The following is a 27,917-nucleotide window of genomic DNA, read 5'->3' as shown; positions in this document are numbered from 1 at the left end:
TGAATAAACTGTGCAAAGAAGAACCCCCTCCCTCCCCCAAAAAAAGAACAAACACATAAAAAGCAATAAATAGTTAAGAGAAATTTGTTCTCTTAGGTAGATCAATTGCAGTGATTTATACTAGACACAGCATTTCATTTCACATTTCTACTGAGACACTGTTTTTTTCCATTGCCAACAAAGTAAATGCACCGGTCAGAAATGACATGTGAAAACAGTTTGCTGCGCTGGAAGAGGAGGAAAAAAAAAAAAAAACTGGGCCATTCTTTCAAATGATAATAGCTGACAAATAAGATGCAGTTGAATTGGTGTCCTGGGAAAACCTTGCATTTTTAAAAAAAGCCAACTTTTCAGAACTGGAAAATACTGAAATCCGTTTTCATGTCACTGCTTGTGCAGTGTTTTCCATTTTCCATTTTACAAGGCATCTGAAATCAGGCTGACTAATCCAAGATCATGAACAAGAACAGTACAGTATAGTGGGAAAGATTACATGTGTAAACACTATTGGCACAAGGTTTTGTTTTTTTGTTTTTTTTTCCAGAATACTAATGATAGGTACATGCCGAGTGGCTCTGCTCTCCTTAGGGAAAAAGGCACCTACAGTAGTTAGCTCCTGCAACAGTAAAATACAAATTAGCACTTGATAAGCCCTTTTGACCTAAGGTGTGGTTTGGTTTTCCAAAAGCATCTTAATATTACAAATGGTAAAATTAACTTTGTTCATTCTAGGGACAGACCAGTATCTGAGTTTTCTCATACATGAGGCAGATATTAACATTTTATTAAAGAACTCGGTATTGTTGGTGTCATCTGTCTCTTTGATGTGATGCAGCTTATTTGATTACACAATATTACAATATATTACAATATTAACCAGTGTGCTATGCTGGTTTTACATGGGAAGCCCTTAACATGGATTGAATCATTATTATTATGATAATAACAATGGTTATTATTATCCTGACAGTTCTCATGGTCAAAACAGTATTTTAGAAATGTATCCATCCAGCAAATTATACAATTTTGCACGGGGTGATTGAATACTTTTTTCCCCCAATAACATGGAAATGGTCAGATTTTAATATATTGAATGTTGGCACAAAATATCAACTCTTGGCAGCCTCAACTGAGTGTCGGCCTTCAAACTCCATGCTGGTTAAGCCCTAGTTTGAACGCACAGTGAAATTTTTATGATCAAGACACTAAGATGATTTTGGAAACCCAGTCTAGTCCGATACTCCAAAGACACTAGGCTTTTAATATCTCAGAATAAGAGAGCACGTATCTGAGACCAGTCTTTACAGCTAATATTGACGTTTACATGGGCAAGTGACCTTACGCCGGTGCTGGACACTGTTAGAGATCTTTCGATACTCTTACCAACACATCATATTCAATTCCATCTCTAAATGAACAGCTTTTTGTGTTGAAGGAAAACAAATCTCATTGTGCAAAAGAAATTAATTATTTTTTGTATATTTGAGCAGCCCATATGTTTTCTTTCATGTAACCAGATCATGTACAGACGAGTTCCTCGGCATAAATTCCAATACAAGAAAAAAAAAAAAATTGGCTTCTCATCTTAAGAATCCAACATTTGTTTAAGGTTTCAACACTATTTGATGCTTAAAATGGATAAAACACCAAAAGTCTGTAATCCAAGGTATCATTTTTCAATCTCAAGAACTAATTAATATTAGTCTTTTTGAGGCTTGGTGAATATGTGCCAAGTAAAAGCAAATGCTAGTCTCAAATCGTCACACACATCCCAGAATACCTAATGAAGTAACACACAATGTAATCAAAAGAGCATACCAAACGTTTGACGTGATGCACACTGACTATCTGCAGGAAGAGAAGTGAAGCGCGTTACTTTGCGTCAATGTCTAAAAACAATTCTTGCTTTTGATAGTGGTGCTCGATAGGCTTGGAAAACGAGTTCAAATCAGTTTGAACCTTTTCAGTTCATGATTATCTAACAGGTTATGAGAAACAATGCAGCTAAAACACAAAATGATTAGGACGCACATGGAAAAAAATATTGACACAGATGATACAACCGACATACTAAAACAATCCATTAACATGAATGTTTTTTTTTTCCTTAATAACAAAGACATTTAAACAACATTTGAACTGTGCAGGTGATCAAAACCAAGACTTAGTACATGTAAGAGGAGGGGGTATCTGAATCTTGGAAATATTTGTCAGACTTGTTAAGGCAAATATTAGCTTCATTCTCCCATTTTAAGCCATATTTAAGACAACGGTCGTGTTCACAGCTACACTGATGCTAATGAGAACAGAACACTGAAATCTGGTGTCTACCTCCTACTTCAGGCCACAGCTAATGAAGGTGAAATGAAATCACAGATTGTGGTGATTCAGATGTACCTGCGCTGGTACAAAGATGTCCAAAATTACACAATCCATTCGGGTGAAGGCATCTCTACCACATCCAGTAGTGTGTGTCAAAATGTAACATTCACTAGAGTGAATTATTTTTTCAACAGACTCAGCCGAGGCAGTCATACCAGGTCGAAATGTGGGGACTATCCCAAAGTGAACATCCTGCATTTAGAGCTAATAGGCCTCTGATGCAAAGAGCAATATGTAGTCATTCATCGACAGGATAAATATGAGAGGTATGGTTGTGTACTGTGTACCAGTAAGCAAATTGGTAACCAGTAGACTTGAGATGTCTCAGCAGATTAGTATTATTTTTTTCATTTCATTACAAAAGGCAATTTGTGGTAGGCTAGGTGTGGTTGGAATCAGCACTTGTTTTGCACAAACATTTGCTTGAAACCAACGTAATTGGTTGTTGCAAGGGTGGTGTTTCTGGCATTTGAACATACCTTGGAAATGGAATAAGTTAATGGCAGAAAGCTACAGGAAGAAAAAACAAAACAAAGCATAATTTAAGCACAAAGACACTGTTCCTAACCACACATTTTCCTGGGTTGAAAAACCACAAGGTAACACAACTTGAAATAATCTGTGCATTAAGCTTTAAACGTCACGAAACTTTCTTAATTATATTAATGTTAGATCAGGATGAAATTTTGTAATGTATCCGCACTACAGCGTTGCAGGTTTTGTATGAATGATTATTTTGTCTAGCTTCCAAAAGTCCCATGGCATTCCCGTGTCATTGTCGTTATGTGATTTAATTACTGTAACTTACTGATTTAAACTTCAACAATATGAATTAAGGTGTTATGTCAACATTTGGCTTCTGTGCCATAACTGAAATAGCAAATGAACAAATCTGTTAAATATACTGTAGACTTTAGTAGTGTTTGTTTTCACCTTTGATTGTACCATCTACTTTATACAAATCAATACCTCATAGTCCTGACAAAAAGACAGAAAGGATAAAATGAAAAATGTAATTCGGCAGGAGGATCACATCCATTTTGCATTTTTCCATAGAAAAATGGATTTGGCTTTCACTGTGTCATCTATCCATTTTACAGCAGAACAAAATCCAGCCATTACAACAACAATCATTCTTAGAAACAATAGTATTAAAGGGCATCATTTGATCACGAGTTGGTGGTCTCGGCCCACTTTTGAAAAGAGAACCTTGCTCCTCCATCCCAATAACACGTGGAGGAGTAAAGTGAATAGTGTTTCCAATGGGATCCGAGGTCCTTACCCTCCAGGACCCAGCTGGCCAGTTTTTATTTGGTCCATGTGGAGTCTTTTGGTCCAGTCATTTCACACCCCGGTGAGGGTAAAGGCCAGGGACTAGGACGGCTCCTGTGTTCGGTCATAATCCACGATCAGGCCTTTGATGTGCGACAGTTTCTGATGCAGGTACTCACAACGCTTCTTCTCTTCCCGGTAACCAGGAAACTTCTGAAAAGGGAAAGCGACACCGGTGAGTTTCCGATAATACACAATGAAGTGTAACACAATATGTAATGCTGGAAGAGCTTCGTTAACCATCTGAAGCCTGTAGGAAATTCACATCATTTTTTTTTTTTTTTTTTAATTTTTTAAGGCTGCTACTTTAGCCAATGAAGATGCAATCTAGTAAAATTGCTAAAAGATTTTTTTAAAAAATTGCTGTATAGTTTTGTATAAGTTTTATATCAGTTTTATTGATTGATATAAAAAGCTTTTTCTAATTTACTTCTGCACTCTAAAACAGCCTTTTTAAAAACTTTTTTTAAATAAAAAAAAAATTCACTGTTAGCATTGTTGTTACTATTTTTTTATTTTTTATTTTTAGATAAGAGCCTGTAATTTTTAAGAAAAAAAAGCATATTCATAGGCCAAAGTAGTGAATTTTTAATGTTTAAAAGACATGAAGGTAAATTTGTGTGTTGGGAATGCATTTAGGTTTCAGAGGGTTATGACAGAGAAAGGTAAATAATGACATTCTTACTTTCTTATACTTTCTGTACTTTTGTAGTATTTGGTCCTCCATAAGCTGGAAGGATCGAAAGAAAACAGTGTTAGGCTGTTATGTTTCTGAGCGGTTCTCTGTTTACAAATGGTATTATGTTGAAAATGGAGCAGGCTGCTGTTCCTTGGGCCAGAAAGTACCTTGTACTCTTGTGTTCCAGGGGACAGAGTGTTGATCTTTGAGCCCAACTGAACAAACATCTCTGTGATAGTACCAATCCGGTCGTGAAGGGCTCTGTATTCATCATACTCGGCACAGAAGTCGTCCTTATACTGCTGACGCTGCTCCAGCGCAGTGATGGTGCTGTATTTTCTGGAAGAGCAAATAAAAATGTTTTGGGAGCTGTTATTTAAAAGCACAGGGGGCTGGCACTTGTCTCCAGAAGCAATGAAATATAAAACAAAGAGGCCATTTTCCTGCCCTAACCTTTCCAGTAGATGGCGCTGTAGAATAGTGCACTGAAGAGTCTGACACGTCACTGATTTAACACTGTGATGTGTTGACCAGATGTATAAATTTAAGACATTAGATCATTTGTTTTTGAAGTCATTCTCAGTGTAGCTGTGTGACAGCCCATTAAGACATTTGTTTATTCTTTCCAGTATTTATGTGAACGTTTTGAAGCTGAACCTAACACTGAAACCTTTTTTTTTTTTTTTTTTTTTTTTTTTTTGTCAGCAGCAGATGATATCAACAGCAACTCAGGTGGCCCCATGGATTTTGTGACAAACTGTATATTTTTTAAGAAGGAGTTTTGGAAATGCCTACTGGCTCTGGAAATAAATCTTCAAACCCTGTTGGTGGCTGGGAGGGACACAACGTGCATCTGAACTTACATGAAATAGTCGGGCAGTTCCTCCTGTGAGGTTCGATTGACAGGTGTTTTTGCTCCCTCATGGTCTGTAGATAAACACATGCACACAAAGACAAAAAAAGGTTAAAGCAATCTACCAATGCAAATGTGATAGAGCCCCATCATATCAAGGCTGATGGAATCATTTATCACTGTCGGTGATAAGAGATCTGCTCCAAGGCAGGCAGTGACGTCAGCAGCACAGAGTAGGAGGCGACGCTGCGTGCTGACTTGCTGGAGCGTAGGTCACCCAGCTGTTCCACAGTCAATCATCAACAGACCAGAGCAGGGAGTGAGGACGAGAGGGCGAAGAAAATGTTACAGCCCTAACAACACACATGACGCTCTCAAATGAAAATGTTTGAATTGCCCTTTGTGGGCTTCTGATGGCGAGTGTAATTCACCCTGGAAATTAGAGCATTTTTCCCCTCGCAACTGCTAAATGGAAACCGATAACGTCATGGCCAGAGCAAATAATATAAAAAGGATTCATTACGGCACAGCATGTTATATGAGATGAGACCGACTTCCAAAACAAGTAATTTTCTTTCTTTTGCTGTTTTACCGTTGAGATTTTCTTGGTTCTGCTTCAGGTCTGGACTGGTCTCTATCCAGTCTGGCTTTAAGTGCTCTCGTTCCTTCTCTTTGTGCTTTTTGGACCTCTTCTTTTTATGTTGGCCATTGGTGAGCTGTTGATCAGTGCAAATGGAGGTCTGAGTCTGTGAGGGCTTGGGGCTGGGTGCAGTAGGGGCCGGCTCTGTCCTCTCCAGTTTGGGGGCGTCAGATGTCCTGCTGAGTTTGTGCTGTGGGTAAACACCATTTGGGCTCCCCTGGATGTGATTGTTGGTTCGTTCAAACTCCATTTTGGTCTGTATACTGGTGTTTCTGTGACTCGAGGAGCTGCGAGCCCCGCTGGGACCATGGTCTCCATTGGATGGGGACTGCAGAGGCAAACACTGGTCTAATAGTCTTTGTTTCTTGGGGGTCTGACAGTTGGATGGGTCAGAGGGCAATGGGCGTTTCTGGAAAAAAAAAAAAAAAAAAAGCCAAATGATTCATTTTCTTTAACAATCTTTATTTTGTTTCTTAGAGGTGCTATATATAGTTCTGAGACAAATTTTAAACGCAGAACTTAAAAAAAAAATCCTATAGTATATATATATAAAAGATGTATTCTATTCTGTCATAGAAATAATAATAATAATAAAAAAAACACAAAAAAAAAAAAAACACCAGGACACTGAAAAGTTCAGCTCACTGTTGTTGTTTACAATAGCAGGGCCCGCAGTTTTGTTTACATACATATTTACTATTTGAACAGCATCTTATAATCCTTTGTATGGCCTTTTTTTCTTTTGATTTGTAGAATAAAAAAAATACATGTATAGTAGTAGCAGGCTTTGTCAGTGTAAACAAATATTTGTCAAAAGTACATAGAATGGCTATGAATACACGATAATCACCGCTACAGTGAAGCATCATAATTGGATCCTGACATGAGATTTAGCAAAAATGTATACACACATAGCAGATGGTGTCATACAAATACACTTAACCCTCTTTACATAATATACTCACTCTTATTCCTGAGCGATATAACAGAAATATCATAAGTCCTGCAATCTGCATCTGCAATAGAGGAAACTCCCTCATCGCTCTCAGCCTTATGAGAAAGCAGCGGCGGGGGAAGGTATAATTTATTTGAGGTGAATAATTACCACAGAAAGGCTCTTGGCAGGACTGAGTTGTGAAGGAGAGTCCCCGGGAGTTTTGTGGAATGAATGGTTGGACTGGAGAGTCTTCAACTGGTTACTGTGGAGTGGCTGCAGCTTCCTGAAGAAATAGTAAAGAGCATATCACCTCCAGTGAACTGCTTATTCTTACTGTACTGGTTAAATGGGCTGTAAAGATAAACAGGAAGATACAGTATGTGGACCATAAAAATCGCAGTGACATATTTATGACTTCATGAGTATATAAGTTCATTTTAACATTTATGATGACATGGCCTCCAGAGAAAGGTGGGAACTTTTCCCAGAGAAGAAAAAAAATGGCATTTGGTTACTTTAACCTAAACAGGCAAAGCTGGTGCCTGCATGAACAAGTGTTCACCAAGATAATTCAGCCTTAAAACAAGAAAACTGGAATATTTTTCTGTTGTCACCAAATAACATTCAGCCCCTCTGCAACATTGAGAATATTATCAGCAGTGTTAGTGTTTCTGTGTTATGTTTTCTTTTGTGACTCTCTGGTGATAAAATCTACAGTAGGCAACCACAAAGGCTGAGCGGTGTCCACTGAGCAGAACAATAGCAGCAGATTTAAGCACTGTGGGACCAAACCCTCTCTTCTGGCAATCTGCTTCCTACAGCTTCTTCCTCATACAGACACCACTACAAGAGAGCACTCTTTCCTCCCAGTGGATTCATGCAACCAGTAGAGTTTAGGACATTTTTGATATAACAGCTTAATGACATCTTAATGAAAGACAGCAAAGGATCTGCTAAAAAGGTACTATGGAATAAACTACAGTGGGAATAAATGATGAGGTTTACATTTACAGGCTACCACAAACCATATACATTGTGTTCACATTTATCAAAATATTTTGATGGCTTCTGCTGTAAGTGATTTAAATGAGAGTTGGGAACACAGGGTGCTGTGCAATCAGCAAGAAGGGCCTGCACTTTTACCAAAATGAAGCACATGGCCAGTGCTTACTGGCAGGCAGAGGACACGGAGGACATGAGGGACGCAGCTCACCCCAAACAGCTCGGCCTTGCTACTCTGAGCTCTCCATGCTAATGCCATTTGGCAACACCATGCAGTGAATATTTTCCTCTGCTTTGATGTGCCCATTAAGAGATTCATCAGTGCAGAGAAGTAGTCATTTAGTAGCTCCCCTTTCAACATGATCACAGCAGACTTCTGCATTAATCCAGTGGCCTGGCTGTATTAACGCCAGCACATTGTCAAAACGCATCAATCCCCCCCCAACCCTGAAGAGAGATTCTTTTCCATGTTATCTGCCCAAAGGTGCCTTTCAAAAATGATAGAGGAATTATACAAACTAAAGAAAACATTCTGTCATGGGTTCTCACATTGACTTCCGTCACAGAATGAAACACAAAGAGATCAAACGCTGAAGATGAATAGCAGCGATGGTTATTATGGCTCACTTGATAAATGAACAGTAATGGAAATTACAGCCACCTGGTCAGGAGCCGGTGGATGAGTTGCTTCTCCTCCTCAAGGTAGCCAGGCCAGTCTCTCTGGACGTGCCTGTAGAGCTCATCCTTCAGAGAGTAGCTGTGGTCCTTAGTGTTCAGCTTAGCAATCTGGAAACCAACATGTTTCCAAAATGTTAGAAGACCAACAGGAATGGGAGTGAATACAACGAGGCATTTTGTCAGGGTGAGAATCAAGTTGACAATCAGCATTTTATCATGATAACTTGCAATGCCCCACCTTACATTTAAAAACAAGACCTTTTTGCACCTCAGTGGCTCTACAGTAGATTGTTTCTATAGTAAACAGTCAAACCTTACACTCCTGCAATGTCTAATGCTGATACAAATCTATGCAGAATACCCCTCGAACCACTTCCAATTCTTAAAGTAGTCAGAGCCCAGCTGGAGACACCCCACCCCTCTCCTGTCAAAACACAATCTTCTCCTCCAAAGATAATTAAAGCACAGCCCTAATTACAGCTACCAGCGGCGGCACAGCCTCCACTTGATGACTGCAGTGGGACACTCAAACATAGTGAGCACAGGAAATATGCCTGAAATAAACTTACTGAAATCACCCTTTCAGATCAGAGGTTTAGCTGTACAACAACAGCAGTAGTGAGGGACTTCTTTATGTTTGCAATTTCAAACCCTGAAGCAATATTAACTGACTTTAAGTACAGATTTGTTCTCAAGAGAGGATTATTCATAAAAAATCCACCAAACTTTGCTGCATTTCCTCTTACATTTCAGTTTTTGCTTTTGACACTATATTCAATTTCCACTCAACACTATGACTATGTTGCAACGTGCCAGATTTCTCACCTCATCCAGCACTGAGGCCAGGTCAGTCTTGTCCTTTGGACTGGCCCTCTCCCTCTCTAACCACAGTAGCAGCTCAGGTTTCCTGTAGGGTTTTAAGGCCAGGAGGTGAATGATGCGGTCCCTCAAGGGCCGGTGTGCCACAGGGCTGGGAACCAGGCTCCTTTTGTTGCTGGGAGAGTGCTTGTTGCTGCTATCTGTGCCAGATGCTAGCCCCTGCTTCCTCTGGACCTTCACACATTTACCTAAGATAATAACAAATGGACAGACAACACGATTGTAACATGACATTTGTGGTTGTATTTATACAGTTGTTTTTGACAATATGATTCTTCATTATAGGTTCACTATGAAAAACTGATTGATGTAATGACATTTTAGATTCTGAGTCTGAAGGGTTCTCAGTTCAATGCAATCTTACATAGTGCACCTTTAAACTTCTGCCACAGTAAGTACTGGCCTCTTTGCTTATTGACAGGATAGTGACTGAAAAAATAATGGAAAATGATTCCTGTTCCTCCTATATGGCCACTGCACGATAAAAAGAAAAGGGATCACACCTCATCTTACAAAAGGATTCACAGACAGTGACAGTCTCTTGAAAAGCCCAGCTGACATGTCATTCCTGACCCAGTCCTCAGGCCAGGCATGCAAATCAGGACTTAGTTTTAAAGGTGAAAGAAAACTGTGCAGGATGCTGTATGCAAACACTTCACACAGGCACAACACTTCAACCCCATATGACACAGTTGTTAACTTAGATTTTAACCCATATTTAGAAACAGCTTGAACAACCTACTGTGCCCTTACTTTACTGTGTTGGTGTGCAGAGGCAGTGTTGCTGCCTGTGGAACACCGTGCAAGGAGTTGACAGTATGGTTAGCCTACTGCTGTGTAAACAGAGGAGCATGGAAACTACAGCGGCAAACACAGAGAGGCCCTTTCTTCCTGTTGCACTGCTAATTCAGCTGGATCCAGGCAGGCAGTGCTTATAGATGTCTGCCGACCATAATCTCATTACAATTTTAAGCCATACTTTTGGTGGTTGCTATATAAGATGAAGACACAGCCTCTTCACTTGGATGATGTACTATCATACGGATCTGCTTTATATACTACTACACAGCCCAGCCTTAAAACAAAAGATAGCTATCATTTTTAAAACCCAGTGTCACATTTGACATTCCTGTGTTTCCACCATAATTTAAATTTAGTAAGATTACGTTAAGACAAGTACATTCAGTCTGTACTGTTAACGTGCCAAAGCATGTTAAGCTTTTCATTTTTTTCCATATTGAGATAGTGCTGTCACCTAATAGTGCCTACCTACCTAAATACAGAAATTCAAATATCATGAAACCCAGCATATTATGTCCCTCAGAAGTTCCAAAATGAGACATTTAAATCAAGTTTATCCAGGGGTGTTCATCTCTGCTTTGCAAGATGCAGCAGTCTTTCGGGAGCTTGTTTCAACCTCTACCTTGGATCAAAGTCATGGAGATTTTAGTCAAATCCTGCAGTGAAACAACCTGTGTTACCACATTTCAAGCAAGTAGCAGCTAGAACCATTGTTTGAAGGTAATAAAGTAAAGCAGCTTGAGGGAAGTTGAGTTACCAAGATAAATTACCTGGTGTCACGGTTGTGGGAATGCTGCATGAGCGATGACTAAATTAAAAATACATTTAGGCCCAGTAACAGTGTATCAGTAAAGTAAAGTAGGTGACTTCATAACTTTGTAGAATTTATATTTATCTTTATATTTTAAATAAAACAAAACACAAATTTGCTCAAGACCACAGACGTGCAAAAATTTCAGTTATCCATTTGTCGGTGGCCCTACATGCCTTTTTTATTTTGGTTGGATTTCCAGAGTAAACCCTGAATCATACAGTATATTCTAAACCATGGACATTTTCTATTCTGTAACCTATGATTGTAGATGGTACATATACTCATTTTTTCCATATGATTATAGCATTATTGTACCGCAAAAGACTGTCAGCCAACATAAAAGGGTTTTGTGCTCTCCATAGCATGTGGTATACAGTGAAGGCTGGACCAACCCCTTCATTTGACTTTTGTTTGATTATTCTTTAATGTCTGCAAGTCTCACTGTCCCTGAAGTCCATTTTTGTGCTGGCCAGCAAAAGACGGGCCATCCGTTGACAGCATATGCCTCTGACCATTGTCTCAGCATTTCTCTTTCAATGTTTATCAGATATTTGAAAGTCTCACATGCAATAAATTTAGCAGAATTATACTAGAGCCCCAAGAGACTATTTTAGCAGCAAAGCATGGCATGTAATGTGCAGGAATAGGCTTCAACAGCTGGCTGCTATGGCAATTACTCTAAATGTTATGTTGCAGTTATGTCCTGCACAGCATGTTACCATTCATAAAATATTATCTACACAAGCATTAAAATTCACAGGGTACCTCTAAATGTCATGAGGCCTTGTGGCTAAATCATTTAAAAAGATGCATCTTGTTCAATTTAATAGACAGTGACACTAAAGCTGTAGCTGAGGCAAGGAGTAGACTGTGAAAACAGAAAATTAATTGGAAAAAGAAGGTCTCAAGTCAGACCCCCAGTAGTCAAGGTTAACTATGGCCTCTCCTTTAAATGGTGTTCAGAAATTATGCAGTATTTCATCATATGAAAACTAATTGAATCCCAGTCACTGTAATTAAACTTTTAGGCAAAACTTCATCCACTCAGCATGAGACTTGTTAGTGCATATTTGTGGCAAACTCAATCACATTAATGGTGCTGGCAGGCAAGCTGGCACAGTGCCTGAGCAATCTGGTCAAACTGAAGGGAAAATTACAAGAAATGGAGGCATCCCTCTTGCATGAATAATTGCAAAGCCGTACTTTGATCAATTATGTGATAACTTCCACACCATATGGCAATTATCAGCAGGACAAAATGGCAAGAAGCAATGGATTAGAAGCTTTCTGGGAACATGAAACTCCCCAGTTATCTCTCCTTGATCCATGCATGCTTAAAGGCTGCCACGTAAACTGTGGTTGGATCATACAACAGAATGTAGAAACGGCCATTAAGCGAAGACTTACTTGGCCCTGGCTTGATCTCAATTGCTGAGCGGCTCCAGATGTCTTTCTCCACCTGAGACATGCGCTCCCGGGTCATCTGGTAGGAGTCATCTGTGGCACAAACTGTGATTTTATCCTGAATACTGCCCTGGCCCTCCAGGTGCTCCCTGCCCTCCCTTTTTTAGGAAGAGAGGAGAAGAGATGACAAGACAAGAGAGAAGACTTAAAGTTTACAAACTCCCTGGCACAGATCATTGAGTAAGCCTTTTATCAAACTTTTTTGTTTTTACGATTGTAGCTGTCGTAAGTGTAGTCTCGTCTGTCACACACAACTGTTTCTTTGACGTCACACAATCTCCAGTGCTATGTTAAAGCACCACTCCAAACAACAAGTGAGTAATTGTGAAGGGTAAAAGCCTCCTCTTAGCTACGGGCCAAATAAAGCAGCACTAAAGTAACCCTTTAACCAACCCTCTGACCCTGCATGACCACAAATACTAGCTTACTGTTCTCAATTATTTCTGGTTACAACTCTGAGGTCAGTTGTGGCAAATCAGCCTTTGGGTGTTATTATAGAATAGAATAATTGTTGAGAGCATGTTTGAATATTGGCTGATAGTGTGCAGCCTGTTGCGTTGCACGTGGGGGCTACTTGAATCAGTAATAAGAAGAATATTTAAGAGAGAGGCTGCTGCTTTGGGAGCGCTGTGGTCTCAGCCTGACACCCAATTTGCTGTGAAATTCCATTTGTGGTTCACTGTGAAAAATAAGTGAGCTGCTTACCCTGAGACATATTGGTGAATGCAGTCAAAGCTGGACTGAGGTTTGTCTTTGCTGTCACTGGATAGATAGAACGAGAAGACTCTGAGTGCATCAGGTGATTCAGGGGCCGGCGCCGGGATCTTTATGTACTATGGAAAAAAAAGCAACAAGTATGAAATCGCTAGAGAGATAATTTAAAAGTGAAACATGTCTTTATGATAAAACAGACTGAGACCACGATGTCTTAAAGTTGCACAATCTATTCTAACTTTAGATGATTTCAGTTCAAAATGCCCCGCTTTAGCACTACATTAGTGTAACACAGTGTTCCTCTGCTATTACATCCTGAATGTTTTGTCCTATCAGGCAGATGACTCATTACGTTACACACACTATTCTAATATCCATCCTGTTAGAAAACACAGTGTGATGAATATCACTGGGAAGGCAGTCTTCTTTAAATATCAGTAGCAGTATGACACAGTATGTCAACAGACAATACTGAATAAGCTATATTTACTCTTCACTTGTTATCTCTGAAACTGCTTCATTGCTTGTATTTGAAAATGGTGCACTCACCATCGTCTAATAATATTCAAAATGTATGAACTGTTTAAAAACATTAAGGTTTCTGTATTTTATTAGTGGTGTAGGCATGACCAGTGCACCAGCTTCCATGTGTGTTTACAAAAATCATTCTGAAAGTCATATTAACCTTCAACAGTGTCACAATGTTCTCTGCTACACTCTCTGACACACTTGAATGTGTCTGTCAATATTGCTGATCTTGTACTACTGCTGTATGGGTGTGTGGAGTGATGCGTTATATAATAAGAACTTTTTTCATCTCGCACAGATGTAACATAATCTGATTAAATGTAATCTCAAAGTAGAGAAACACTGGATAGAGTAAACCAACTAAATAACTCAAAAAAAAAAAAAAAAAAAATACGCTAATGGAGCAAGCTTGAGTTGCTGGTTTTTATTCAAGCAATAAATTTGACCTAAATAATCTCCCACTTAAGCCAATCACAGAGGCTCCATGAGACCTCCCAGGTCAGAGATGATGACCTGTAGCCAGTCATGGGTGGAGCCTGTCTGAAAGGCAAACCATAACAATAGTACAACAGACGGCTTTTGTACTTGGGTGATAACCTCTTCTGACATATACCGTCCACGGCTCCCTGGCAACAAACAAGCCAACAGGCTGCTGTCTATCTCCGTCAGGAACCTGTTACATAAAATGACCCAAAAACCTACTTCTACTAAAAGGCCGGTTCAACACAGAAAGTCATTAACCAACAGGTAATATGTTCTTTAAAACATATTGAGCAGCACCTCTGTTTTATACTGCCTGCAGCTGTATTTCAGCCTGAAAATGGACAGTTTGTTACTTTTGTCAGTACCGTGTCCTACATTCAGGAGAGGGCCAATGATTATTACTCTTTCTTACAAATTACGGATACAGCCTCACTGATGTCTAGCTTTGTGTAGGCTATATCAGGTTTACAGTGAGACTCCTGCGACAGCTGAAATGTGGCCTCTTTCACCTCTTTTTTTGTAGCAGACCACTGGAAAACACATTAAGTCACAGCTTTTTTTTTACTGCAAGTCTCAAGACAAACAAATGCCAGTCAGCGGGTCTTTAAACTGCCTTTTTAGTTATCAGTGGTAAGTGATTGATTGCGGGCTGACTGGCAGAGAGCACAGTGCCCCTGGCAGATGTGGCAGGCAGGACTATAGCTGTCACAAATGCCCAGTCATGCAGCAAAGCCATAAGCAGTTTTTGCAGCACGGAGCCAATGAACGGCTCCTCTTTCAGCACCCCTCCTCCTCTTCTGAAACCCAACGCATGCCATTCACCCTACCCCCATCGGCCTCCCTCAATCTGTACGGCCCACCCATCTCAACACAAAACGCAAAGCAGCTCGCAAGGCCACGGACACTTGAGACACACAACTGACCATTAATTCTGACCTATTTATGTCCAGCCGCTTGCATGAAGTGGGAAGGTAGAATCCCACAAATGTCTGCTTTGGCTTTTACGCTAATTAACTACGATCAACCAAAAAAGCATCAAAGTGAGCGTAGGACCAACAGACGAGCCGCATCCTCAAGACCTATTACTTCAAGATGCTGTCCATAGTGGCAGCAGCAGAACAATTTGTGTCTTAAAAGAGGATACTGAAAAACAAAAGCTGGGCTGCCCTCGTACGACAGCACAGATACAAGATTTACACTTTTAGCTTTGCAATCAGGGTAACCCCGTGATACACCCACCCCCCTAGTGCCACCACATCCCCTGCGGTATGAACCCCCCCCTCCAGCCATGCGTTAGATTTGCCTGTCACCCCCATCCATGCCACCATGCACACTTCACATTCTAATTCTAATCAATGTCAAACAGGTCAGACTGTTCAGAGGTCGCCCCCGTTTTATTCACAGCTTCCTTCTCCAGCTTCATAACCATATGTCATTTAACCCATTAGTTCCCAGCTCCTGCCTCCTAAAGGCCAGACTGGCCTCCGTCACCTTGGGAATCACATAACTGATGATCGGGTGCTGCACCTAAAACCCCAAACTAAGCTAAGGAGGATTGCAATTAATCCCCAATTGTACAAGAGAAAATAAACATGCCACAATAAAAACAGCTTAAAAATATGAGGTGCTACACCTAAAACCTTAATCACTGCTGATGAAGTATCCCAAACTGCTATCTGTCCCTATAAGATAAACATGCCTGTGAAAAGGTCTAGTTTGAACTTAAATGTTTGATTTCAAAGGTCAGTCCACTGAAGAGGCATCTGCATTGTAAGACGTGAATGGGCTTTCAGGATGCAGATGAAAAGTTGTGGCATGATAACTGCAGAAAGGACTTATCTTTGCAGCAAATTTATGCAAAGTGGCTGGTATCATCAACCCACCCAAACTGATGAAATCCACTCTGACTTTTGGTTTGCTCAATGACACCACCCACATTGACAGGTTAGTCACCCTGGAGCTACTGTCAGTCAAGTAGGTGGTGTAGATTTACATGGAGCTGCTGAGTCATAGAGGTCTCAGTATGGAGCCTGGGTCTGATCCCAAAGGCTCTAAGGCCCCTGTGTGTGCAAACCCTTTCCAGCTCTCTTTAAGCAGGGGGAGCCCCACACACCCACAGGTCACACGCAGGGAGCGAGGTCAAACATCTCCTAACCTTCACCATGGGCAGAGGGTTTAGGCCCCACTTCACTATTATCAATAAAGCTCTGCAATACATGTCATGCACAATAGTTCATAAAAGAACGAAACAAAAACTGGAAAAAAGGCAAAGAAACTGAAGATATGAGATCCACAATCATCAATCTAAATGTAAACTAAATGGTAAATGGTCCACAAAAAGAAAAAAAAAAACATTCAGGACAGTAATCATTTTAATTCTTAATCAAGCTCTAGGCACAGCTAATAACAACGAATAATAAAGTGTGGCTTCTGCAATGGCAGATTGTTAGGAGTTTGTTTCCCCTGAAGCAACCCAAACACTTTCATGTAACTTTAAAAATAATCTGGTGAACAGTTTCCACAAAACAGCATGTGATCCTGTAGGGATGGAGAGTATTTAACAGCAAATTGGATTTAAATGCAGTTTCTTTACATTTCAGTCCCTTTAACACAATGGAGTGAACAATAAATAAGTGACTTTACGTCCACATCAATACATTGATTGAGACTTACATTGTCCCTTTGAGTTAACAGCATCAAGACATGCTGTTAACAAGCTTATCTTACACACAAAATGACACAAAACTGTGTGTAAACATTCTTCAGAACAAGCTGAATAGTGCAAATGACCCTTAACTAACAACTACAAAAACGATAAATCCCAAGGAAGTGACTGTTTCATCTTTTTTGTAAGAAAATCACATCAATTGGACTAAGACATGTATTATCTTTTGAATTGCGTACACTGGAAAATCTCCTCTATCCACTGAAATCAGTTTTGATATGTCATTTTAATTTGTTGTTGCTATTGTAGAACTCCTTAAAATAGTTATTAAACAAGATTTATTTGTCCAGCTCTAAATTAGGGGAAGAATTCATTAAAATGTTATAATCCTTAGTACTCTAATTATGACAGTAGAACTGCAAGTCCTTTAATCTGATGATTAATTAGAGTAAACGCTTAATGGGATATTATTATAATCAGGGAACCCTGTTAACATGTGTCAGTTTAGTAAAATTGCTTTAATAATCAGATGAAGACTGTATTAGTGTACATGTAACACACACACGGTCAGTGAGATGCCTCCAAAAAAAGAAAAAAGAAAGAAAGAAAAAGAAAAAAAAACACAGCAGTGAGAGCTTGTGTGCAACAGAGACGTGTGTAATAATGCTGCCCACTATTATGATATAACTAAAGCTTAGCCGTTGGACAGTTATGGTCATAGCAGCCAAAATGGAAATCCTTAGCACCTTGTCAGTGCAGCCCCCCGTGGAGTTTACAGGCTGATACAATAACTGCCTCTGTGGCCCCGGCACAGCCACATCTGCTACTCCAGGCCCTGTGTGTTTGGAGATGTCAAATACTTTCAGCCTGCTGTAAGGTGTGAACTGGACTGGAACGTAAAAACTTGGCAGGGGGCTCTGCAGTTGAACAAGGACAAAGGGCACCATTGGTGATGTCCATGCAAAGCTCCATCTTTAACTCCCAGAGCAAGTGAAGACTGCTCATCTTTGATCGGGTTATACAGAATTCTTAACCCTCCCGTTTGGTGGAGGATGACAAAATAATTTCACTAAAGAGGAGTATTCTTCCATATTTTCTGCTCCTGCAAGCCAAACATCTGCTAGGAAAGATGAGAGGATGATTTCTCTTTCCTTCTTTCTTTTGCTCTGCAGACAAAAGCGAGAAGGCAAGGTTCCCAGCTCTGGTATTTGGCGTGGCAGCAGTGTGATGGAAGGAGGCGCCTGGATATGTGATTTACTCTGAAGTCTTTGCCTCCTGCCCCTGTCTGTACTGACACTAGTCACCATTGTCTTCTCATCTGAGCCTGCTCAGCCATGGCTGCTCTGTGAGCTGCCCGTCTTTTGTTCTAGCTTCTTCCCCCACAGAGCTGAGTGCAATGGCCTGTCGGCCCGCCTGGATTATTCATGAACAGCGGGGACGTGTGGCTGTGTGTTGTTGGGGGGTAAAGGGGGGGATTGGGGGTTGGTGGGGGGTAAGGGGGCTCCCAATAGAGCCTGTGCATGAGGGATAACCCTACAGTCCTTCCTTTGGAATGTGCTAAGCGACTCAGCAGTGAAGAGGGGGATGAATCATGACTGGGACCAATGTGTTTGTCCCCATGAATCTATTCCCATTTGAACTGCACGCTATATGCAATTGCAAAGTTGAAAACATACGTCAGCCATGGATGAAAGTGATTGTTACCATGGTTTCTCTAATGGGCTCCACAAGTTGGGCCATGGGTCTGACAACAAAAAAGCATTTAAGTGTCAGTTGAGCAGAACACAATATCTCAGTGACACATGCAGGCAAGCAAGGATAGTGATGCTGGCATACAATGCTTTGGAGAAAAACAGGGTCAAATTAGTTATTGCTATTTGCTAACCCCGAGCTATTTACAGTGTGATCTATGATTCCATTGTGACTCATTCCTTGAAAAGACAATGCGTGACATCACTTCTTAAGATCTAAATCATGCTTTCAGTGAGCCTGGATGTGGTGGTTTCTGTGTCTATTCATTGAGGGGGGTTGGTAGAGACAGGAAAGCAAAGGAAGGGGGTGGGGATTGACGGGAGCAGTGTGGGGATATGGGGATGGGCAATTGTCGAGCATCCCCCAAGGTACTGCCTCTTATGCCAAGCAAAATCAGTCTTTTCCAAGAAGCTGGGGCTAATCTGTCAACCTCAACAAACACTCTCCATCTCCTAACTCACCACCCCCCACCCTTCCTTAGGGTGCCTCCCTCGCAGATACACACAGGGATGGAGACAACACTGCTGGCCATCTTTTAAAAGCCCATAATTATACTGGCAAAAAAGGAGGACGATAATATAATAGCATAATCCACAGCTTTTTCTCATTTTGACACGTAATTTTAAAAATACATAAAAAACAATGTGTGCATGTTAAGTACTGCTGTGAATATTGCTTTCTGTGCACACACCTTCTGTAAGTCTTAACATAATGTGCAGGTAGTAGTGACATGTTCAGAAGTTAGAAAAGTCTTTTCACACGTTGACTATTGGGACTGAGATACAGTGAAACCAAAAAGTCGTTCCCTTGTTGATTATTAGCTGTTTCACTGCACCAGTCCTGAACCACTTGGCGCGTTGCACTATACTCCCATTATAGGACTTTTTTCTCCACACAAGCAGGCAGGCTGTAATCCTTTAACAATTCACAGATTGTGCATTGGAAAGTATGCTCAAACCTGATTAATTTGCAGGGAAACGCTGAGGGACAAGGGAAAATCCAAAACATGCATCAAAATGTGATGTGTAAAACCAGGTTATATAGGGTGAGGAGATAAGCCGTGCTAAATATAAAATCCAAAAGGCAGAGATGTTTAGTGCAATTGCTATTCTTGAGATCTGAATTCAATGTGATCATGACTGCCAATACATTGCAGCTGTCACAATGTTTTCCAAACTTTTAAAGTTGGCAGACAATTTGTTTATTTAATGAATTCATTTACAGCTGATAGTTAGTTACTGGTATTGCTCATGAAAAGCAGAGGAAAGGATGATGGTTAAAATCTATTCAAAACACAAATGATATAATCAGTTTTAGATTATTTCATCTCTTACATACATCCAAGTACAACCAAGGCCCTGAGAACTGAATTCATCCAAGTGCTTCCTGCACAGTGTATCACTGTATAAATCACAAACCTAGTAAGAATTACATAAGCTTGTTAAAGCGCTTTCTGTCTTTAGGTTAAAAAATAGCTCTCCCGTGCTGCTCGCAAGCTCTGGGGTTTAAGCTTTAAGGAAACCTGGCAATACTGAACATAATAATGCTGCACTCTGACCATGTTTGTGTGCCCATGTTTATTTGCACTGCCAGCATTGCTCGTATCATGTTGTGCTACATTTTTAAATCAAGGAAAAAAATAATATTTTTTTCACATCAACCAAAGAATCTCCAAATGATTAATAATCTAAAGCTTTGCAAAGGAAGATAGCAACATTTATCACAGGACATTTAAACGATAGCTTCCTTATTATCACCTAAATATTTAAAGATCTTAATGATTCCTGGTTTGAAAGCACTGAGCCTGCAATGTGATGCAGGATTCTCTTGAAACATATCCAGGATGTTGTTGAAATGACTGTTTTACTGACAAGTGATAAGAGGACTCAAGGATTTGAGTATTCTGCAGATATTCAATAACCTCGGTGAGAATGTGATTCTATATTTTTTTAACAGCAATATAAACAAGAAATCTTACTTTTCATCTTAACTAAAATAGACTGACACCATTAGTCATCCTTGTTAGATACAAATTTCCAGGGGACCCCCACCAACTCCATTAGTGCTGAGCAATAGTCTCTATCAGTCCAAAAAACAATGGATTTATTTGGCAATTTGGAGCACCAGATGCCATACTGGACACTGTGTAATAAGAAATTTTGAGTGTAATGTCAATACCAATCTCATTGTCAATGTCATACTTTCCATTAAGATTTTTTTTGATGGTTGTATGTAATACAGGAGTCTCTTCATAAAATTTTCCTCACAGATTTTGTTTTTCAGAATAAGCCCTATTGTTACTTGTCATGAATCATCTCCTGCATCCCATTCTAATCCTACATCGAAATGTAATACTTTAATAGTTAATACTACTTTAATACTATTTTTCTTTTATACATGAAAACATGTCACCAGAGGGATCAGAGCACAAGGCCGGCCCTGGTGTCTCTGGGACAAGTACAGAAGATGTTCATGTTTTGTTCAAGGGCATATCAGCATGGATGACGGCTGACTCGAGCAGGTTTGAAAGGCTACCATATACTTGCTGCGGAAACAACTTTGAGGAGGCTCTTGAGGACAAATGGATTCATCTGAAAAAAAAAAAAAAAAAGAAGCCTTGAGCTGCGCACCAGCCCCCACTGTACGGCCATCTGCAAATAGTCTAAAATATCACACAACTGGTTTGCCCCCGCCTTGTGGACAGGCGTCTCCATTTCCTTTTCTAATTCACTGCATTTGTTTATATTTCCATAATAACATCTTGTGGTCAACTCTTTAAGATGAATCATTTCAAAGTTTGGCTCACCAAGCTTATTAAGGATGTCTGCATTTTTATGACTAATCAAATAGTTCTTCAAGCCTTGTAGTCTTTGTTGCGCCTTGGTGGCGTTACTGTAATTTCCAGTTTCCTGGGGTAATGGCTACCTTTTAATCTTAATGCCCCCCCACTGGCACCAAGTGTAAATAAATAAAACAATATGACGCCGCAAAAGAATGCACAAATGTATACATGTTGCTATGTTTAGCCATGATTCTAATTTGGAAATGTTTGGCTTTTTTATTGTTTGTATATTGTGGAATTTAGCCGACACAGCTTCACCAATGCAGCAAAGTGATTTACGAACTTTTACAGTACCTTGGTGAACACAAAATACAATTTAACTGCCCCAGTCCTAGTAAAGTCCTTTGCAATCCCTTGTTTTAAGCTACAGTATACAATAATGACAGAGGAGTCTGCTACAGAAAAGTCCTTAACTAGAGGATCTCATGAGGCCTGTTCCTAAAATATGTGATCTAAAAATCCTGAGGCCAACTGCTCCAACGTGAAAACAGTGGGCCTCAGACGAGCAGGGCATACAGGGACTTTTGCCTCGCTTAACACATCTGGATGAATAGAGCGGCGTGTGCCCTTTCAGACACACGTGGGACAACTCTCCCACTCACTGCTGAGCCACTGGGAAAGGACGGCTCTCAAACCGCATTCCTGTTATTGTTATTTTAATTAGCTTCCAGAAAAGAAGGAAAAAAACCTGACGGGTGCGCATGTGTGCATGCACACATACACACACACACATTCACACACTGCAAAAGCTTATTTGCGATGTGAGCGGGAGGTAAAGCGCTGCGGTGGTGGGGGTAGAGCCAGAGCAGCCGTGTGTGAGATAGAGGCCCTGATGTCTCCCAAGGATTCAGCCAAGGCATGGGGTGAAATGGCACAATAATCAAGAGGGCAGGCAGGAGGCAGCCCAGGGGAAGCTGAGCCACAGAGTCGTCATGAGAATATCTCTGAGAGGACTGCTACATTCCTCTCATCTCAGCACCACTGCCTTTACATGGCAGCTGAGCACATAAACTCAGACAATGCCATAAATAAAACTGCCTTTTCAATTGTTGTGGCAATTAACCATGTATGAATGGAACAGGAAATACCAACGCCACGCCTGACACAGTAATACTTACTGTGTCATAATGTAACACCCATTATTACTATTATGAAATTACAAAGAGATTCATTCACAGCATTTCTATTCAGTGGCACAATATGACAGTTAACATCTCAAAGAAATGTATAAACTTTGCAATAAAGTAAGGGACTTACAGTGCAAAGCACACAAGCACAAGTGGGAAAAAAAATACAAATTCCAATAGCAAGAATGTGCAAGCAGTGTCAAGTTACAAAAAAAAAAAAAAAAAACCTTCCCAATCAATATGTGCCCTACAGCATGGATCTAAGAAAGAAGAACTAATGCAAGATTAATTTCTTTTACTAAATGGGTATAGAACATGCCAGCAAGTAGACGGCACTGACAGCCTAAAGGAAAATAAGCACTAGGATGTGAAATTCCAGGCCATGGGAACCCAGACCAGCACTGACTATACTCCTCAGTCCCCGGTGATTATTTCAAAGTAATCTAGATTCGAAATTCTTTTCAAGTGCAAGCTTTTATGAAACGTGAAAGGAGCTCCTCTTTTCTTCTCTTATTTCTTTACAGTTGCATCACCGTCTCCACGTTTGACACTGTGAGTTTTTTTTCTCTTTACTTTCTCTGCTCCCAAAACTAGTTACTCGATCAAGCTTGTTCAGTTCACTTTCCTCTTGCCCTCTTGCTTTAGACTCTATTTAGTTAGTCAAAGCAGGCGTAGTACTATGCAGGTTAGCTACATTTGAAGTCAGCATGTTTTTTTTTTTTTTTTATTGTTGTTGCTATGAGTAAATTTCACAGTTTCCCTTGAACACTGGTTCCAGAGAAATCTGAGGGCCTTTGACTTTCAATGCATGATTACAAGCTTTGCCGACAATTTACAGTAGTAGGGCTAAATGCCACAGGGTCAGACAGAAAGGCAGCCGAAAACCTCACTGTGCTATTTCTCGATAGGAACCCTGGTCCCTGATACCACCGAGCCCTGGAGTGGCGCCAAGACAGCGGTTTTGAAGAATTCCACTGGTTTTGTGGCCCTTGAGGTGCCCCCTCGCACGAAATGTGACATGAGCTGGCAAGAGCCGAGATCAGAGGATCCAGTCATGGCTGTTGAGCTGGAGCGCTGCTACAGCTGCCAATTGTCAGTGGACACAAATCTCCACACACACACACACACGCACACACACACACACACACACACCACACACATGACCTCCTGAACCTCATGCTGCTATAGGGAAGGAGGTGAGCTCCAACCCCGAAGAAGAAAAAAATTGGAATTTGGCACAAATGCAGGATAAGGATAAGTAGGTGAACAACTGCATTTGTAGCGTTTTAGCCTTCCAACCTGGAGACACAGATACTGGTTATCGCCTCAGTCTGTTGTACAGCAGACTGCCATGTTCACCAACATCCTCCCCCCACTAAAGGCTTAATCTCGTCTCCCCCACCAATGGTTGCAGCTACCTCATTAATGCCCAATCGTCCAGCCCAGGGACTACTGTGGGAGGGGGAGGGAGCCTATGCTTGAATTCTGCGAAGCAATTTGAATATGTAATGTGCCAACCAAGATATAATCACCAAATCCTATTCAGTGATTAAAGCACACTTAAATTGCACACACTTAACATTGCTACACAGAAAGACTCTTGTAAAGCATGCTAATCGACTGTGCATTTTACATATGTTCAATTACACGTTTGCATGTATTGTTTGTGTTTTGGCCACATTTTGTATGTGTGTGTTTCCAGTACTGTTAAGCAAAGATAACCATTCCTGCAGCTCCTGTGCCATTCCTGTATTTCAGATCATTCATGTCGGCATAGAGACAACAGGCGTGGAGGCATGGGGCTCCCTGGGGTTCTCCAACTCCCCTACCTCCTCCCCCTCTCTGAACAAAGCCTCCCCAGTTGCAAGCCTGACCCAGTAACCTGGCTAGCAGCCTGGGGGGAAAGCGTACCCTGTCTTAGGGCTTCCAGGGCCCGTGTGAGCACACAGGGCCGGCGTTTGTGTACAGAGCAAAGTCACTTTCGTCAATGCAATCGGCTCTTGCAGGGATTAGAACAGCTCCTTTTAGACAGGGCCGATTGTGTGGTAAATGTGTAGTAGCCTAGCAGGCAGAGCTGGGGAGGGTGTTCTAGTGGCTGGGCTAATCTGGCTGGACACAGGCATCTTTCTTTACAGCCGCTTCACAGGAATGCCCTCTCACTTTCAATGCCGAGTGTTTTTGTAGATTATGTACCTCATCTCCTTACTTACAAAAATCCAGGATATTTGACACTGTATTGGAACAAACAAGTCCTACCTTTCCTCACTAAAAAACCTCAGTGTGCAAAACTTGGGGTATAGAGAAAATAATCATGTACATGTGCATTCCCACCGCTACATTCTCTGAGGAGATCACTGGGTCTTTATGTTTGCAATCTCACAAGGCTGGCCTCGTGGGCTTAACAGTGGATGCATGCAACTGCTTACTGCATGCTTGGGAATCAAATAAGAAGTGCAGAGGAACTGTCACAAGTGTGCTCCACAGCAAATCAGGACTAATTAAAGCATTCAATTTCAGAAGCATTAGGAGCAGTATGCAAAATAACTTACCCCCTGGGTCCCCTTAAAGCAAATTGCTGGCTGATTTGGTAGTGATTCCTAAGAACGGAAAAAATGGAAAAAGGTTAGTGACTAGGCATTGTTATAAAGTAGAACAGTGTCTGTATTTAAGCTCATGGACATCTTATACACCAAATAATATCATAAGAGAAAATATACTGCCATTGTTCCAGTTGTACTTAAGTTATTTCTTTACCTAAAAGGTGACAGCAACAGTGTCTCTTCTTAGGAGACAAGCTTAGTAAACTTTTCCCATTAAATGCCAGAAATTACCATAATTGCCATTTCCCAGCAGGTTTTTTCCCCCAGTGAATTACTGTCGTATAGCTATACAGACAGGCCTACAGATCAAGGAGCTCTGACCCTAATCCTCGGAGGAATGTGTCTGATTAATCAATCTAGCCTACAGAGAACTTTGTTCATGTCAATCAGTTTGCTGTGTGTGTGTGTGTGTGTGTGTGTGTGTGTGTGTGTGTGTGTGTGTGTGTGTGTGTGTGTGTGTGTGTTCTTCAGCTGATTTCCCATCTAAATGAGTAAAGGTTACAACATGAGCTTAGCCTCTCAGGAAGGCTAAGCCCATTCCAAAACCAATTATATTTCTTCAAAAAGGTATTTTTTAAATGATCTCTGTACAGTGAACTGCAGAAAGTCGTGTTCTCTGCACAATTGTATTTTCCAAATAAACCTTTGTGAAACAATGAAACTGTAGAGTATGTGGTTTGAGGCCCTGAAATCAAAGTCCAAAATATCTGTTGAAAGAATAAAGAGACATTTTCTGCCTTTCAGGCAGGTTGACATATATTTAGTCCTATTATCTATGAGGTGCAGCTCTGGCCATGATCAACAGGGCTCTTAATCTGTTGTGAACAGTTTTGGGAGAAATACTTTCTTACACTGACGAGTATTGTTGCAACTTATTTGCCATTCTTCAGCCTTTGACATTCATTAAAATAATACATTCTAAAGCCTCAAATATTTGCTGTGCACATTACGCGACTACAGCACTGATCTTAATTAATCAAGGAAACCTGTTGCTCTTGAAGTTGAAAACTCTTGCAATGTCTAAATTTGACTTTCAGAAAATTTTCAGAGGAGACTATCCTAGAAAAAAAAAATCTTTGATCATTTTCATTGTTACATTTTAACATGGTTTCCCTGCTTATATGTACATTGTTAATCATACTGCGGAGTGTGCCTAATGTCCCAGGACATCGAGGGGAGCTTAAGTATTATTTTACTCAATACAAGTTAATAAAATTAAAGAGTGTGTAGGAGAGACTCTTCATTATAGGTTTCACTGTCCTCTCCTCACCTACAGTGTAGACAGCTGTGCTAGATGATATTTAATAAGAAAAACCTCTAAGACTGGGGTTCCTGAGGACAAAATCTCCACAACATGTGGAAGCTCGTGGTTTAAAGCGCATTTGATTGGGTGGTTCCTGACATGGAAAACTTGGGAATAACCTATCCTGCGTTCTGGCTGGAGGAAGTTGCCAAGCGCTCTGATTGGGGCAAACAGTACAGAAGTTTACGCTGCCTCATGGACCAATGAGCTTTTGAGCTGGGCGGGCTTCCGGACGTGTAAAGGGCAAAAACAATAATATACAAGAGCCCAGCAACAACTTGCCGAGCCCCGCCACCCAATGAGCGGCCAAGTTTGGGGGATCGGAGACGGTAAACCACCGAACCCGCGTCCCGGTTATATGGTCCAGGATGGCGTACAGACACAGAGACAGACAGACAGACAGACAGGCAGACGAGCAACTTATCACAGGAACAGGCTTGTTACTTATGACCGTTCAGAGGACTCGAGAAAATTAGATAATAACCATAACCGCGAGAAGAACAGTTTTATCTATCATTACCATGGAGAAGACTATTTGGACAAACTACCTAGGTCTAATCTAATGATCCATAAAAACAACCCACGGTAATAACAGCCGTCTGAAACAGTAGAGACTAATGATTTGCTTGATAGCCTATTCATTAATTCCATTATTCCCGAGAACGAGTGAGCAGGAAAAACACAGCCTTCTTTAGGCTACATTTAATGATTGACAATCTTGTCGATTATGGGCTTACTGCAGAGTCTAAATAATGTATTTCATTTGCAGATGTATGGTTACGAAGCAGAGACAAACCCAGCAGCCTTATAAAGCGCACAACATCACATATGTTTCATACAGGAACTTCAACACCTTTGGTTTTTGTTAGATTATGTTTTGGTAAACAAGCAAACATGAACAATCGCATCTGTTCCTCCTCAAAACAATTTTCCTCGAGGCTTACGGGACTTCAACCAAATCCGTTCATTCATCAAAGTCTACTACATCGCCTATTATGATCACAATAAATAAAAGCTTTGCCCTGCTTTACAGTAACTGTCTGAGCCATAATAAACGAGCCCAGCCTGACGCTACCTTAACGGCACCAACGCTACACTGTCGTGACTTGAACGCTCGGCTGGCTAATGAACTATTTCAACTTTTTGCTCTAAAAAGTAAAAAGCCTGCTGTGTTTTCAGTGGTGAATTTACAGTTCCCAGTTGCGGGGTGCTTTAAAAAAACACATACACACGCACAAACACACACACAAACTGGCAAATTCAGCCCGAAATGTCCCTTACCTTCAGATTCTGGTAGGCTTCGAGTGTCCGGATGGCAGTGTCGGTGAGTTTTACGTGATACAGAGTTTTATTCGGGGTGTTTTTGTTAATTTTTCCACAAGAGAGCCCATACCGATGCTCCTGCCTCAATGCTGCCATTTCTACAACTGAAGGCAATTGGC

The 27,917-nt window shown here is 40.7% G+C and overlaps 1 protein-coding gene across 2 annotated transcripts; it reads right to left on the bottom strand.

Moving 5' to 3' along the window:
* Nucleotides 1–484: 484 nt before the first annotated feature.
* Nucleotides 485–27,917, bottom strand: LOC115361078 (RNA polymerase II elongation factor ELL2). 2 transcript variants are annotated; one of them, XM_030054355.1, is made up of 12 exons: nucleotides 27,757–27,917; nucleotides 25,122–25,169; nucleotides 13,167–13,294; nucleotides 12,405–12,559; nucleotides 9,329–9,570; nucleotides 8,487–8,611; nucleotides 6,992–7,106; nucleotides 5,839–6,295; nucleotides 5,257–5,320; nucleotides 4,561–4,732; nucleotides 4,400–4,444; nucleotides 485–3,867 (listed from the first exon to the last, which is right to left on the bottom strand). In XM_030054355.1, exons 1-12 carry the CDS (start codon nucleotides 27,892–27,894, stop codon nucleotides 3,757–3,759), a joined length of 1,800 nt encoding a protein of 599 aa, XP_029910215.1. In that variant the 5' UTR covers nucleotides 27,895–27,917; the 3' UTR covers nucleotides 485–3,756. The 2 variants fall into 2 exon arrangements, with proteins under 2 accessions (XP_029910215.1, XP_029910214.1); XM_030054354.1 differs by having other exon boundaries at nucleotides 4,400–4,732.

This window comes from Myripristis murdjan, chromosome 6 (genome assembly GCF_902150065.1).
Source record: "Myripristis murdjan chromosome 6, fMyrMur1.1, whole genome shotgun sequence".
Taxonomy (NCBI): domain Eukaryota; kingdom Metazoa; phylum Chordata; class Actinopteri; order Holocentriformes; family Holocentridae; genus Myripristis; species Myripristis murdjan.
The sequence above is the reverse complement of the archived record's forward strand: the minus strand, read 5'-3'. Positions and strand labels throughout refer to the sequence as shown.